A 15,304-nucleotide genomic window follows, 5' to 3' on the forward strand; every position below is an offset into this window, starting at 1 on the left:
TCGCAGCCGCCGCGGCACGCCGGCACCCCACCCTCACCCACGCCGCGCCTAAGCGGCCCTGCGGAGTCCCGACGCGGGGCTCCGCCGCGGTACCCGGGTACCAGGCCAGCTTATGGAGAATCCCAGATAACGCGGGTTGGGGGCGCCCACGCCCCCCATCCCCGCCGGCATGGCTCGGCCGCCGCCACTCCAGGAGCTGCCCCCTGGCTATACACCCCCAGCTCGAGCCGCATCACCCCAGGTGAGTGGACGGGAAGCCAGAGGGAGAAAGATTGGGACCAGGTCTAGAGACCCCCAGGTCTGTCACTCTGCGAGGTGTGATGTCTCTAAAGTGCAGGGTTATAGCCCACCCCTTAAGGGTGTGTGTGCGTCTTTCTGTGTCTTCTCGGCATCTGGCGGGTGAGACTGTGTCTGGGTTTCACCTCTGTCCACCTGAGAACAGATGTGTGCCTATGTATCTTATTCTCAGAAAAGGATCCGTGCCTTCCTCGGTGTGTATGGGGGAGGGGGGTGGGGGAGAGACAAGGAATAGATTTAAATATTTTCCACCTTTGGGACTCTGTCTGTGTAGCTCCTACCTGTCCTGCATCCAGAAACCAAGAAGCTGGGGCTTGGCAGAGGGTGCACATAAGGAGAAAAGGGGAGGATTTCATGCATTGTTACAGTAAAGCCTGGCTGACACTTCTCTTTCCATCCCAGATCCTAGCTGGGAGCCTGAAGGCTCCACTCTGGCTTCGTGCTTACTTCCAGGGGCTGCTCTTCTCTTTGGGCTGCGGGATCCAGAGACACTGTGGCAAAGTGCTCTTCCTGGGCCTCTTGGCCTTTGGAGCCCTGGCACTGGGTCTCCGCGTGGCCATCATTGAGACAGACCTAGAACAGCTCTGGGTGGAAGGTGAGTTGTGGACACTAGTCACAGCTGCTTGGGTATGGTGAGCCCAAGACAAGAACAGGGTGAGGAGCTGGCTACTGAGTTCTAGGGGGCCCGGCCCTGGGTCTGGAGAGGGTACATGCCTCTCCAGGGTACAGAGCCTGGGCATCTGGGAGCAGTGCTCCCTCCCACACCTGTAAATGGACATGTGCAGATGATGGAGATGATGGAGTGAATAGGTCTATAGAATAGTTACATGTGAGCTTGTGTGTGTCTGTGTGTTTGTTTAGCAATTATTACCAACTTTTTATGTGTGTTTTTTACTTCATGGCAGGGTTTGCAAAGGCAACCAAAATCTTTCAGTAGCAAGGAGAGTAAAATATGTGCTGCAATATAACATACAGTAGAATATAGAGCAGAGTATGATTACCTGAGTAAGACAAGGCAGGGAGAGATCACAGCTGATCAGGAGAATCAAGAAAATTACAACTGGGCTGGGGAAACTGAGTAAATCATCTGGCAGGCCTCCATGGAGAGGTCCCATGCACCTAGAGTCCTGTGCACTGAGGCCCCCTGCAACCATTTAGGAGAAAAAAAGTGGCACAGGGTCTACACTTTGTGGAAACAGCGAGGTCAGATGCAACCAAATCCTCACTTCCTAATGGAAGCATTAGGTAAAAATGATTTCTTATTAATAATTTTGGCATAACCCTCCTTTCCTGGGGGCTGGTTTCATATGCTAGCCCTTCAGTAGAGTCAAACTCTCCTCTGTTCTTTCCTGGGAAATTTGCATTGGTGGGTCCCCCCAAACCTCCCCCAGCCCTGGCCCACACCCAAAGGCAGGGCCAGGTTAGAGTCTCACACCCTTGAGTTATTTCAAATGCTGGCAAGCCCTAGGATGCAGAGCAGATGTTTCTTGGAGCCTGCCTGCCTGCCTGTTGGGCTCCCACACCCCATCCCCACCCTACCCCAGCCCTCTGCAGGCTCACACATCCATATGCACTCTAGGCCAGCCCTGGGGTCCAGAGCAGATGTTTCTCTGTGCCTGCCTGCCTGCCCCCAGCCCCAGGACACACATGTGCATACATGCACACACACATACCCCCACCCACACCGCGGCTGCCTGGGTGGTCCCAAATGACTGTTGGATTTCCTGCCACAATAGAAGCTGTCTCCCCGCTCTTCCTCCTTCTTCATTCCCCAGATCTTTCCCATCTAAACATGGCTTGAACCTCCATGTTCCTCATCCTCTCTCCTGCACTCCAGCACAGGACAGGCTAGATCCTACTAGATCTTTGCTGCTGTTTGTGGAGGGGTGATGTAAAAGGGTGGTGGCCAATTCTGAGGGTTTTTTCCTTTATTTCAGAATACTGCTGGGTCCTGTATCAGCTAGGGCTGGGGTGAGGTAAAACCAGTGATCCTGACCTGATTTCTTCTCTGTACATCCGTAGTTGAGGCTTCTCCCAGCCATGCCCTAGGCAACGAGGAGCTGATCAAGGCGAGGGCTAAAGAGTATTCTCTATTCCTTTCCTGTTTTGCTAATATGGAAAGCAACAAAAGAAGCAGGACACTGGCTATCAGAGTTCAGGGTCCCCTCCAGCTTTGCCATGGTGAGAGACAGAATGTGACTCGTCCTTCCTGATCAATTTTAAAGCTAAAAGGCTCAGAGATAGATTGATCTCTAAAATAATAAATAAATAAATAAATAAATAAATAAATAAATAAACAAACAAAAAACCCCCACAACATTACAGCCCAACTAGTACTTACAGGAACAATGATTGAGATGGCTTGAAATTGGAGCTGTCCCTGAAAACAAGGGACATGTATCTAGAAGGCAGGGTGAAACATATCAATTGGTGGAACCACTATCCTCTCAAAAACCCAAGGCTGAAACCTTGGGAGTCAGCCTCAGTTCTCCTTGCTTACCTAACTGGTTACTAAACCAGCAAATTCTTCTTTCTTAATTTCTCTCATAACAGACCCCTCCTTTTCACCCTGTGGCTGTTGCTCTAGTTGAGGCCTTTCTCAGTCTATGGTCGTACATTCCTGATTATATCATTCAATATGCTTTTGCCACATGAAAGAGGAAAAAAGAAAGAGAGGGAGGGAGGCAGGCAGGCAGGCAGGCAGGAAGGAAGGAAGGAAGAACAGGAAATCTGGTAGTAGACGGTAGAGCAGTTCCGGGATGGTTAATTCAGCAACCTAAGGACATCAGCAAGGACCCAGGTTCTTCCTATCTTTCTCCTAAGCCTTCCTCAGCATGTGGGGCTTTTGTCCTCAGGCTTATCACCTCCTTGTCCCAAGTGGCTACTGCAATGGTCCCTTTTCGGAAGTGAGGGAAAATTTACCAGAAGCCCCCCAGCTGACTTCCCATTTGGTCACTTTGGCAAGAACTGTGGAGCTATGCCTAAACCGTTCACTTGGCAAAGGCAGTGGAATTACTGTGATTGACTAATCAAATTTCACCCCCTGAGGCTGGGGAGGGATCCAGCTTCCCTGAATCACTGGGCCTTTCAGAGGATGGCCAGCAAAATCAAAGTCTGTTAGAGAAGTGACCAATCTTCTGCAGGACTCACCTTCTAATCTGCCTCCACACTGCCCTCCTGTGGTGTATCTAAATCTGGCCAAGTTGGTACCCTGCTTAGAGCCCTTCCACAACTTTCTACGAGGTTCTGGGCAGTCTCCAGAATCAAGTTCAAGCTCCTTAGCAAACGTTCTAGGCCCTCCGCAACCTAACTCTTGATTTCTTCTCCAGCATTGTCTCTGCCTCACTCAGCAATGCTGAGCCTTTGACAGTTCCCTACACCTACTTGGTCCAGAATGCCTTTTCCTGACTTCTTCCCTTGGCCAATTCCTATTCATTTCACAGCTCAGCTCCAGAATGTATTGTTAGGTGATGAAAAAGTCAGGTCATCTCACTTCTCTGCTCAAAACCTACCATGGCTCCCAATTCACTCAGAGAAGGACTGCATCACTACAATAGCTTACAGGCCCTTACATGTAAAATTTCTGGACCAAAGATTATGAACATTTCTCAGGGTCTGATATATATTACAGTATGGCTTCCCTCCAAATATCATACCAAATTACTCTCTGGTGGTAGGCTAGAGTACACTCCTATAAGCCAGCAACGGGGGCTATCATTTTTTTTATTTTGGCTAAATTGATAGATGGTAATTTATTGCTGTTTTAATTCATGTTACCTATAATATAGGATTATATATATTACCATTGTAGGATTCCCTATAAGGTGGATTCATTTTCCAAGCTGGCTAACAAGTTATAGTCTCCCTTTTGTAAAGGGACAAAAGGTTTTTTTTTTTTTTTAAGATTTTATTTATTTGACAGAGAGAGACACAGCGAGAGAGGGAACACAAGCAGGGGGAGTGGGAGAGGGAGAAGCAGGCCTCCCGTGGAGCAAGGAGCCCGATGCGGGGCTCGATCCCAGGACCCTGGGATCATGACCTGAGCCGAAGGCAGACGCTTAACGACTGAGCCACCCAGGCGCCCCCAAAAGTTTTTAAAAGATGTGTTGATTTTGATGTCTCCTTCCCCTGTTCTCCTCCTTCCTCCCCACTCAGTCTTTTTTACTCCAGTTCTTTCTCATTTTTCTGTCCCACAATCTCTTTCCCAGCAACCATTTAATAATAATTCCTTATCTGTTCCTACTTTGTGCTGGGCAGTTTCCTAAGTACTTTACCTGCATTGATTCTAATTCCACCAAGGTAGGCCCTGTCCCCATTTGACAGATGAGGAAATTGAGGGCAGAGAGACTAAGTCATTTGTCCCAAGCACAGGCTAAATGTCAGAGCCCAAGCTCAAGGCCAGATGTGTCCAGAGCCTCTGGCTTCTCCCTCACGCCTGCTGTCCCTCCTTGCCCGCACAGTGCATCCCAGTTCATCTGTCCTCATGTCTGTCATCATCATTGTTGTCAGCTGAGGTTTACTTTTTCCTTTGCCTCATTTTTTTTCTGAGGATCTTTATTTTCTTTGATGTTGTACTTTACATGTCCAGTGTTTCTTTCTCTTGCTTTCTTGATAGCTCTTTCTGGGTTCCTTCCTTCTCCTGTGCCTCCCTCCCCTCAGCAAACTCACTTACTATGAGGAGCTTATTTCTGTCCCCTCCTGTCCCTCCTTGTGGCAGCTCTGGCCTAAGCCTGGTGAAATAAACACTGCAGGGCAGGCCTGGGGGAGGAGTGGGGAGTCAGGGAAGGAAGAAAACGGTGGTCGTGCACAGCATGGCTTAGTGAGACTGTATTTGTGAGGGCGGGCCAGGAATGTGATTTGAGTGGGGAGGTGTGAGCATGTGGGTAAATCTGTGGGGGGGCGTGTACTAAGGGTGTGCAGCTCTCATGAATGAGGAGATTATACGGGTTTGAAAAAGAGATTGGGGAGCACGACGATCGCAGGTGGGGCTGGAGTCTCACAGAAGGGGTACGTGTGGGCCCCAGAGGTGGCAGGAACCCAACAGGAAGAGGCCCCGGATGTGTGGCAGCAGAACTGGGCCTAAGACCAGACCAAGTCCAGAAAGCCGCAACGGTGGTTTCGCCCTTGCCCTTGCCCTTGCCCTCCTCCAAACCCCACTCAGGTCACGTCCCCTCACAGCACCCCTGCCCACCCACCCACACAATGCAGGACTGGAGGGGTCCCGAGATCAAGGAGCCTGAGGCAGGCCTGGCACTGTGCCTCCCCGTGGCCTGGACAGTGAGATCTGGGGTCTGGAACCCTTTCTTCCCCTTGGCCCATGTTGATGTCACCTCCGCCAGGTGATCCCAGGTAACTCACATGAGTAGAAGCAGCATGTTGACAGCATCCCACTGAAGTCTGTCTGATGCTCCCCCTCACCTGTGCCCCCACAGGGCCCATTATTACCAGACACTGGTAATTGTCTGGCATAACAATTTGCAAAAAGATGTATGGCTAGAAAGCACTGCCTGAGACAACCTGACCCAGGAACCAGCCCTAGCACTCGACCTGTTCTGTGAGGAGACCCTCCCATTAGCAGCCTCCCTATTGATCCCTTTTGCCCCTCCTCGTGTTCCTCACCAGAACATAGAGGGGCTGAGTGAGGGCTCCCTTACCGGGATACCTCCGTAACCCCAGCCCTGGCCCAACTCATACTGACCTCTCATTTTGAAGTCATTTGCCCCACACCGAGCCAACCTGGTTCCAGTTTAAATCTTAGACCACACAAGAATTCCATCCAACTGAGGTGTCTCTCACTTCCACACAAAGCCCCAGATTCTAAGCGGAGTGCCAGGAGCTTGGGGAGTCAGCACGACCATCAAGGAAAAAGCAGGGGCTCCTCTCAGAGCGCTTCTCCCACTCGTCGTGGGAGGCCTCAGCCGGCGAGGGCCCCGCAGCCCCAGAGCTCGGACCCCCAGCTTTCTCTCTCTGCTCTGACAGCGGGCAGCCGGGTGAGCCAGGAGTTACATTACACCAGGGAGAAGCTGGGGGACGAGGCTGCATACACCTCCCAGATGTTGATACAGACCCCACGCCAGGAAGGGGAGAATGTCCTCACACCTGAGGCACTTGGCCTCCACCTCCAGGCAGCCCTCACCGCCAGTAAAGTGCAAGTATCACTCTATGGAAAGTGAGTCTGGCTGAGTCCCCGAGCAGCTGGGAGTGAGGCGCGCGGTGGCAGGGCTGGCGTGGGAATCCTCCTCTTCCGCTGATCTCTTGCGCCCTGGCCATTTCAGGTCCTGGGATTTGAACAAAATCTGCTACAAGTCAGGAATTCCCCTAATTGAAAATGGAATGATTGAGCGGGTGAGTGTCCTGAGCTGTTCTTTGAGACTGGGCCGAGGGGGACTTTTTTTCTGCAAGTAGTGGGGGGCTCTGAGAGACGGGGAGGTTAAAAGTTGGGAGGTGGGAGGTTACCGAGGGTGTCCTACCGAGACTGTGGAGAAAGGAGCCCAGGAGCAAGACTGATGTGGCCTGGGCTGTCCCTGGCAGATGATCGAGAAGCTGTTTCCGTGCGTGATCCTCACCCCCCTCGACTGCTTCTGGGAGGGAGCCAAACTCCAAGGAGGCTCTGCCTACTTGCCGTGAGTGCCACCACAGCCGCCCCCAGGCCCTGCCTCAGCTAGGCTGGGACGTCCCCCCCAGAAGAGAGGGTGGGCGGCAAGAGGATGATCAAAACCTTACCGAGAGCCTAAGCCACCTGTTAGGCCGGGGCCAGAGCACAGGATGCCCCACGGCTCTCTCCACATCCCCCTTCTCCTGGCCTCCGAAGGAAAGTTAGACTTGCCTTATTTAGACAAAGCAGAACAAAGAGAAAAAAAGATCCCCAGAAAGCGACTTTGCCCAGGAGAGGTAGCTATGAGCTAAGCCGCTGCACAGGCCAGAAGGAGAAGCTGTTGGAGGCGGGTGTCCACGTGGTTATGTATTAGAACCAAAGGTGGATGGCTTGGGAAGGGACGGTGGGGCTCGTCTGGCCTTTTCCATGTATTAAGTACTGTCTGTCCTCATGTCCGTCTCAGTGCAGCCACCTGGCGGACTGGTGTAGCCTGGGAGTTCTGGGAAGCTCAGCATTGCCGACCCTTCATACAGAGGGATTGATGAGCAGCTGGGAGGAGGCTGGGGTACAGCAGGGGTCCCCAGCAGCATTTTGGGGAGTGGGAATTGATCCTTTACCCTCACCAACCACGGGCTCTCCCCTCAGCGGCCGTCCTGACATCCAGTGGACCAACCTGGATCCAGAGCAGCTGCTGGAGGAACTGGGCCCCTTTGCCTCCCTCGAGGGCTTCCGGGAGCTGCTAGACAAGGCACAGGTGGGCCAGGCCTATGTGGGGCGGCCCTGTCTTCACCCTGACGATCTCCACTGCCCGCCTAGTGCCCCTAACCATCATGGCAAGCAGGTGGGTGCCGGCCAAGTTTGCCAGAGAAAGGTTGTTTTCCTTCTCTCTTCTGGGAGAGAGCAAATTGTGCTCTGTGCTCTGCCTCCCATTTCCTGGACATTGTTACCCTGCCCCCATTCTGCCTCATGCCTAGACCCTTCCCTCCCCATTCAGTTTCCCTAAGAAACCCTCACGTGGTATATGAATCCCTTTGTGCTTTTCTAAGCCCAGGGACACTGGACTTCATCCAAGCGGACTTGTACAGAGAAACTGAGGACAAATGAGCTAAGCACAAGTATCATACCAAGTTTCCTGAGTGTCTCTGTGGCCCTGTGAATGTGAACCTTTTTCCAAAACCCACCAAAGTTACTCCAGCTCTTCCCAGAAGCCTATTTCCAGGCCTCTGCTTCCTCTTGTGGCCTCCTCGCTGCAGGACAAGAGCTGTTCACTTTCAGAGTAGGCGAGAGGCTCAGGAGAATGGTTATGTCCACTTCAGGCTACAGAGCCCCGTGGCAGGTGTGGCTCCTGGAGGTACCATCCCAGGGGCCCCCGGTTACCCACAGCCAGGGCCTCTCCTGTCCCCCTCCAGGCTCCCAATGTGGCTCAGGAGCTGAGTGGGGGCTGCCACGGCTTTTCCCACAAATTTATGCACTGGCAGGAGGAATTGCTGCTGGGGGGCATCTCCAGAGACCCCCAAGGACAGCTGCTGAGGTAAGGCCTCCCTGGAGGCTGGCAAGGGGGCCCCAGGCATGGCCATCCACACTCTGATTCCAGGCGGCTCCAGCAAAGCCCCCCCTCTTCAGCCCCCGTTGGGTGCTCCGGCCCACTCTGACCCCCAGCTCTCCCCTACCCACCGCCAGGGCAGAGGCCCTGCAGAGCACCTTCCTGCTGATGAGTCCCCGCCAGCTGTATGAGCACTTCCGAGGCGACTACCAGACGCATGACATCGGCTGGAGTGAGGAGCAGGCCGGCACAGTGCTGCAAGCCTGGCAGCGGCGCTTTGTGCAGGTCCGTGCAGAGCCGGGCAAGGGTGGTGCCCGAGGCCGCCCCCTCCTGCCCCTCACATCTACCCCGTCTCTCCAGCTGGCTCAGGAGGCCCTGCCTCAGAATTCATCCCAGCAGATCCATGCCTTTTCCTCCACCACCCTGGATGACATCCTGCACGCTTTCTCTGAAGTCAGTGCTGCCCGCGTGGTGGGAGGCTATCTGCTCATGGTGGGTCCTGCTCCCAGCGCCTTGCCCCAGCCTCTACCCGGTGCTCCCCCGGGAACCACCGTCCGAGCCTGTGCCCTCTCTCCCCACAGCTAGCCTATGCCTGTGTGACAATGCTGCGCTGGGACTGTGCCCAGTCCCAGGGTGCGGTGGGCCTTGCAGGGGTGCTGCTGGTAGCCCTGGCAGTGGCCTCGGGCCTTGGGCTCTGCTCCCTGCTTGGCATCGCCTTCAATGCTGCCACTACCCAGGTACACCAGGACTCCAGGGCAGACTCGGGGCCCACAGTCCAGGCTACTCAGTTCCTCCAGCTACCCTCGCTGTGCCCCTCCAGGTCCTGCCCTTCCTGGCACTGGGCATCGGTGTGGATGACATATTCCTGCTGGCACATGCCTTCACAGAGGCCCCCCCTGGCACCCCTCTCCAGGTGAGGCCTCATCCTCCAGCCTGGGCTCATCTGAAGCAGCTCAGCATAGAGCCTCTTGGCCGGGGCACCTGGGTGGCTCGGTGGGTTAAGTGTCTGACTCTTGATTTCGGCTGAGGTCATGATCTCAGGGTCCTGGGATCGAGCCCTGTGTTGGGCTCTGTTCCTAGCGGGGAGCCTGCTTGAGATTCTCTCCCTCTGCCCTTCCCCCTGCTCATGCTCGCTCATGTTCTCTCGCTCTCTCTCAAATAAATAAGTAAATGTTTTTTTTCTTTTTTTAAAAAAAGAGCCTCTTGGTTTAGGGGACCTTAGGCTGGTAAACTGTCTGTGCCTCAGTTTCCTCATCTGTAACAGGGGTGACGATAGTGCTTGTGTCGTGAGGGTGTGGTGAGGATCGGTGATAACTCCGGCTGAATGCTTGGAACAGTGTGAGTGACGCGTGTGAGCTACTCCGTAAGTGTGAGCTGCCGTGTGGTTACTGTCCCCCCTCCGCCATCCCAAGCTCCCAGGCCTCCCCTCCGCTCTACCTTGAGGACCCACAGCTCCTCCCCTGTCCTGGCAGGAGCGCACAGGCGAGTGTCTGCAGCGCACGGGGACCAGCGTGGCGCTCACATCCATCAACCACATGGTGGCCTTCTTCATGGCCGCCCTCGTTCCCATCCCTGCACTGCGGGCCTTCTCCTTGCAGGTGAGGCCTCAGCAAACGGCCCCGTCACCCAGTGAGGGCAGCCTGAAGCCGGGGGCCTGCTTCATCCAGCCTTTGCGTCCCCCCTGTCCTTCCCCCAGGCAGCCATAGTGGTCGGCTGCAACTTCGCGGCCGTGATGCTTGTCTTCCCGGCGGTCCTCAGCCTGGACCTGCACCGGCGCCACTGCCAGCGCCTTGACGTGCTCTGCTGCTTCTCTAGGTACTCTCCCTGCGTCCCCACCCCCGGCCTGCCAGCCCTCACCTCCGGGGCCCCGTCCCGTCCCGTCCCGTCCCCTCACTGGCATCCCCACAGACCTGTCACCCGCACTCTCTGCCTCTTCCAGGCCCTGCTCTGCTCGGGTGATTCAGATTCTGCCCCGGGAGCTAGGGGATGGGACAGGACCAGTGGGCATTGCCCACCTGACGGCCACAGTTCAAGCCTTCACCCGCTGTGAAGCCAGCAGCCAGCATGTCGTCACCATCCTGCCCCCCCGAGCCCGCTTGGTGCCCCCACCTTCCGACCCACTGGGCTCTGAGCTCTTCAGCCCAGGAGGGTCCACACGGGACCTCCTAGGCCAAGAGGAGGGGACCAGGCAAAAGGCAACCTGCAGCTCCCTGCCCTGTGCCCGCTGGAGTCTTGCCCATTTCGCCCGCTATCAGTTCGCACCCTGGCTGCTCCAGGCGCACAGCAAGGTGAGGCTCTAGGCCTGGAGAAGTTGGGGGGAGCCAGGGCAGAGGCTTAGGTGTGGGCAGAGGGCCGAGCCCGCCACCTGAGTGCTGGGGGCGGGGGTGGGGGGGCATCCCTGGGCCTCCAGCTTGGTTGCCATTTCCCACAGGCCATGGTACTGGTGCTCTTTGGGGCTCTTCTGGGCCTGAGCCTCTACGGAGCCACCCTGGTGCAGGACGGGCTGGCCCTGACGGATGTGGTGCCTCGGGGCACCAAGGAGCATGCCTTCCTGAGCGCCCAGCTCAGGTACTTCTCCCTGTATGAGGTGGCCCTGGTGACACAGGGTGGCTTTGACTACGCCCACTCCCAACGCGCCCTCTTTGATCTGCACCAGCGCTTCAGTTCTCTCAAGGCCGTGCTGCCCCGCCCTGCCACCCAGGCGCCCCGCACCTGGCTGCACTATTACCGGAACTGGCTACAGGGTGAGAGGCAAGGCAGTTGGTGGGGAGGCTGCCGCAGGCCCGAGCCCCTGGGGCCACAAGCTAATGCACACTCCCTCGTTCTCCCCTAGGGATCCAGGCTGCCTTTGACCAGGACTGGGCTTCCGGGCGCATTAGCCACCTCTCGTACCGCAACGGCTCCGAGGATGGGGCACTGGCCTACAAGCTGCTCATCCAGACCGGGGATGCCCAAGAGCCTTTGGATTTCAGCCAGGTTGGAAGGGGGGCTGGAAGGGTCGGGATGCACAGAGGGGCTCTAGGCCTCGTGGGCCCAGACCTTCAGCCCTCTCTGCCTCTACAGCTGACCACAAGGAAGCTGGTAGATAAGGAGGGGCTGATTCCACCCGAGCTCTTCTACGTGGGGCTGACCATGTGGGTAAGCAGTGACCCGCTGGGCCTGGCAGCCTCACAGGCCAACTTCTACCCCCCACCTCCCGAGTGGCTGCATGACAAGTACGACACCACCGGGGAGAACCTTCGCAGTGAGTCCCGGGGGTGGGGGGCGCCGGCGGGGGGAGCCCAGCAAGAGCCTCAGCCTGGGCCCACACAGGCCCTACCCTAAGGCCCTGCCCACTGCTCCCCGTGCTTACTGGTCACCCCCCTTCCCTGCTACCCCCTACCCTCCACAGTCCCGGCAGCCCAGCCCCTGGAATTTGCCCAGTTCCCCTTCCTACTGCATGGCCTCCAGAAGACCGCAGACTTCGTGGAGGCCATCGAGGGGGCCCGGGCAGCGTGCGCCGAGGCAGGCCGGGCCGGGGTGCGTGCCTACCCCAGCGGCTCCCCCTTCCTCTTCTGGGAGCAGTATCTGGGCCTGCGGCACTACTTCCTGCTGGCTATCTGCATCCTGCTGGTATGCACTTTCCTCGTCTGTGCCCTGCTGCTGCTCAACCCCTGGACGGCCGGCCTCATAGTGAGTCCTCGCAGGGATGAGGCAAGAGAGACCCATGGCTCCCCGACCCTGCCCCACCCTGCCCATCGTCCTTTCTCCCAGGAGCCCTGGGTGAGCCCTGCCTTCCCCAGGTACTGGTCCTGGCGATGATGACTGTGGAGCTCTTTGGCATCATGGGTTTCCTGGGCATCAAACTGAGTGCCATCCCCGTGGTGATCCTTGTGGCCTCTGTAGGCATTGGTGTTGAGTTCACAGTCCACGTGGCTCTGGTGAGCACAGGCACTGGGGGAGGGGTGGACCAGCTGATTCAGTATTCAACAAATATTTATTAAGCACCTACTATGTGCTAGGTACTATTTAAGAATTGGTTTCAAGTCCCTGTTCAGGCACAGCCCCCCCCAAAAAAAGAATTGGGGATATAGGGGCGCTTGGCTAGCTCATTTGGTAGAGCATGTTACTCTTGATCTCAGGGACATGAGTTGGAGCCCCACTTGGGTATAGAGATTACTTAAATAAATAAACTTTAAAGAAAAGAATTGGGGTACAAGAGCAATACAGACAGGCTTTACCTTCAAGGAGATTATATCCTATAGTGTAGAGATAAACAATAAACATTAAAGAAATAAATAAGCAGCCATTTCAGCGGAGAGGAGGGGACAAAGGCCTGGCCGAAATGGGGACCGAATGGAAGGTGAGAAAATGGGAACCAGTAGTTTTTTGGATGGTTTTACTGTGAAGGGGTCAGAGAAACAGGACGGTAGCCGGGTGACAATGTGAGCAAAGGAGGGGTTCTTCCGGGACAGAGGCTCGGCCTCTCCCAAAGCTCCGGGTTCCCTGGCTGAGGAGGAGTGGGGGCCGGGAGCACCGACACAAAAGCTGGCTAGACCCCACAAACAGCTCCCTTCCTTTTCCCCCATGATAGCCCTGTCCTTCTGATTACAAGAGGGATATACACTCCCTGGAGGGGGGGCAAAGTCAGCACGCGGACAAGTACAAAGAAAGAATTAGAAATCCTCTGAAATCCCATCCAAACAAGTAACTGGGACCCCTTTGGTGTCCATCCTGCTGGACTTCTGGACCGGGATCAGCAAACTTTTTCTGTAGAGAGCCAGACAGTAAATATCTTAGACGTGGCAGGCCAGAGTCTCCGAGGGGGTCCTGCCGTGGTAACACTGAAGCAGCCACAGACAATAATATGTCCACGGATGAATGGGTGTGGCTGCGTGTCAGCTAAACTTTATTTACAAAAACGGGTGACGGGCTTTGTTTGCCAAATATTCTAGACTTCTGTGTCTCACCAGATACGTATGCAGTGTTACCTAAATAGACTCATGCATACTTCCTGGACAGTTCCCAGCTCGGTTTACCTGGCCCAGGAGCCCTAGGGACAGATGAGAAGTTGGGGGCCTGGCTGGCCAAGGAGCAGCTATAGGGCCTCTCTGCCCCCACAGGGCTTCCTGACCACCCAGGGTAGCCGGAACCTGCGGGCTGCCTGTGCCCTAGAGCACACATTTGCCCCAGTGACCGATGGGGCCGTCTCCACATTGCTGGGTCTGCTCATGCTTGCTGGGTCCAACTTTGACTTCATCATAAGGTAGGGGAGGGCTGGGGCAGGGAGGTGTGGCCTGCCTGCGCTGGCCGCCAGGGGCTGCCCGGGCTGACCACCTGCCCCCCACACAGGTACTTTTTCGTGGTGCTAACAGTGCTCACGCTCCTGGGCCTCCTCCATGGGCTCGTGCTGCTGCCCGTGCTGCTGTCCATCCTGGGCCCCCCGCCAGAGGTGACCATACCCTCCCCCCTGCTCCCAGCCCAGGGGATGGCGTGGGACAGGCGAGGGAAGAGTCAGAGCCAGAAAAATAATCTCCTCAGTGGCCAAAAGACAGGACTCAACTCACAAGGACCCTCCCTGTGAGATCAGCTGAGGGTAGTACCCTCTCCCTTGGCCCCAATACCGTGTCCCTGCCCCTCAGCTTTCCTGGCTTCTTTATGGGACCCACCTTGGCATTTAGGATCCAGAGCAAGGTGCAGGGTTTGTCCTAGGCCTTAACGTCCTGTCCCTTGTCAGCTCTGGATCCTTCTGGAAGCCAACAAGGGCCACAGCTTCCCAATGATCATGGTGACGCACAAGTGAGCTGCTAAAGGGGACTATGGTGCCAGGACCCCTGGGCTCACTGGGACCGGTGTCTCCCCCCAGGTGGTACAGATGTACAAGGAGAGCCCAGAGGTCCTCAGACCCCCAGCTCCACAGGAAGGAGGGCTCAGGTGGGGGTTGTCCCCCACCCTGCCCCAGAGCTTTGCCAGAGTGACTACCTCCGTGACGGTGGCCCTCCACCCACCCCCACTGCCTGGTGCCTACATCCACCCAGCCTCCGATGAGCCCCCTTGGTCCCCTGTTGCCACACCAGCTGCCAGCGCCCCTAGCAACCTCAGTTCTAGGGGACCATGTCCAGCCACTGGGTGAAAGAGCGCCTGAAGCCTGGAGACCCTGTTTGGGCCACGTGAAGTCACTGGGAAGCAATGGGTGGGTTACCGACTGCAGGATGGACTCCCAGAGAGCCCGGCTGCCGCTGTCCGCCTGCATGCCGTCCCAGACCTCCCTGCTGCCATTCGAGACCACCAGCCTCTGGGCTCAGAGCATCTCGCACGCCGGGTTCTGTGTGCCTGGGCCTGTCCGGGTGCAGGGAGAAGCCAGCAATTCGGGCTGCAGTCGGCCCTCCCCCCACCCACCCTGTGCTACTGGCCCCTAGCCGACCAAGACGGAGGGGTCCTCTAGCACTCTTCGCGAGGCCTGGCCCCCCACGCTTGGTAACTCCTGAGTAGGCTGTCTGTATCTCTGCCCACATCCTACCACATAAATTATTTATATGAAGATGTTTATTTTTGTAGTTTGTATAGATGTTAGCTACGCTGAAAGTTTTATTTTTAAAGAGTGAAATATATTCTATATGAACTCATCTCAAATGACTTTGGTGCTTTTCTTTTGAACAAACGGGAGTTTGCGGGTATAGAAATATCATAGTCTAAGTTCCTGGGGCTACTCTAGTAGCACCTGGGAAAGGCCCCAGGTGCTAAATTTTTGTCACATAATTTGGGTCTATTTACTCACCTGGCAAGTGAAGATGATGTTCAGCAAACATGTTGAACATATAGTTGGTAATAGGACCTGGGTTAAGTGCTTAGCATGTGAAATGATACAAATGTTTTTGTTGTCAAACTCT

At 55.7% G+C, this 15,304-nt stretch overlaps 1 protein-coding gene across 3 annotated transcripts; it reads left to right on the forward strand.

Moving 5' to 3' along the window:
• Positions 1-169: 169 nt before the first annotated feature.
• PTCH2 (patched 2) lies at positions 170-15,040 on the forward strand. Of its 3 annotated transcripts, none has more exons than XM_088022457.1 (22): positions 170-241; positions 700-892; positions 6,277-6,466; positions 6,573-6,642; positions 6,829-6,920; positions 7,538-7,733; positions 8,302-8,423; positions 8,573-8,720; positions 8,796-8,927; positions 9,017-9,172; positions 9,256-9,348; positions 9,908-10,033; positions 10,132-10,250; positions 10,375-10,723; positions 10,846-11,179; positions 11,269-11,411; positions 11,499-11,679; positions 11,827-12,107; positions 12,218-12,355; positions 13,538-13,680; positions 13,767-13,866; positions 14,281-15,040. In XM_088022457.1, the coding sequence occupies exons 1-22, from the start codon at positions 170-172 to the stop codon at positions 14,545-14,547; spliced, it is 3,645 nt and encodes a 1,214-aa protein (XP_087878583.1). In that variant the 3' UTR covers positions 14,548-15,040. The 3 variants fall into 3 exon arrangements, with proteins under 3 accessions (XP_087878583.1, XP_027978990.1, XP_087878582.1); XM_028123189.2 differs by having other exon boundaries at positions 10,867-11,179; XM_088022456.1 differs by having other exon boundaries at positions 8,573-8,927; positions 10,867-11,179.
• The last annotated feature ends 264 nt before the right edge of the window (positions 15,041-15,304 follow it).

The sequence above is a fragment of the Eumetopias jubatus genome, unplaced genomic scaffold (genome assembly GCF_037043125.1).
Source record: "Eumetopias jubatus isolate StellerSeaLion01/CBP00866 unplaced genomic scaffold, mEumJub1_p1.0 scaffold_4, whole genome shotgun sequence".
NCBI classification, from domain to species: domain Eukaryota; kingdom Metazoa; phylum Chordata; class Mammalia; order Carnivora; family Otariidae; genus Eumetopias; species Eumetopias jubatus.

Excerpts from the sequence above, each read along its gene's own strand:
- PTCH2 (XM_088022456.1), top strand. The coding sequence starts at position 170 with ATGGCTCGGCCGCCGCCACTCCAGGAGCTGCCCCCTGGCTATACACCC. Across the intron at positions 893-6,276 it reads AGAACAGCTCTGGGTGGAAG|CGGGCAGCCGGGTGAGCCAG; the intron begins GTGAGTTGTGGA and ends CTGCTCTGACAG. Across the intron at positions 9,173-9,255 it reads TCAATGCTGCCACTACCCAG|GTCCTGCCCTTCCTGGCACT; the intron begins GTACACCAGGAC and ends GTGCCCCTCCAG.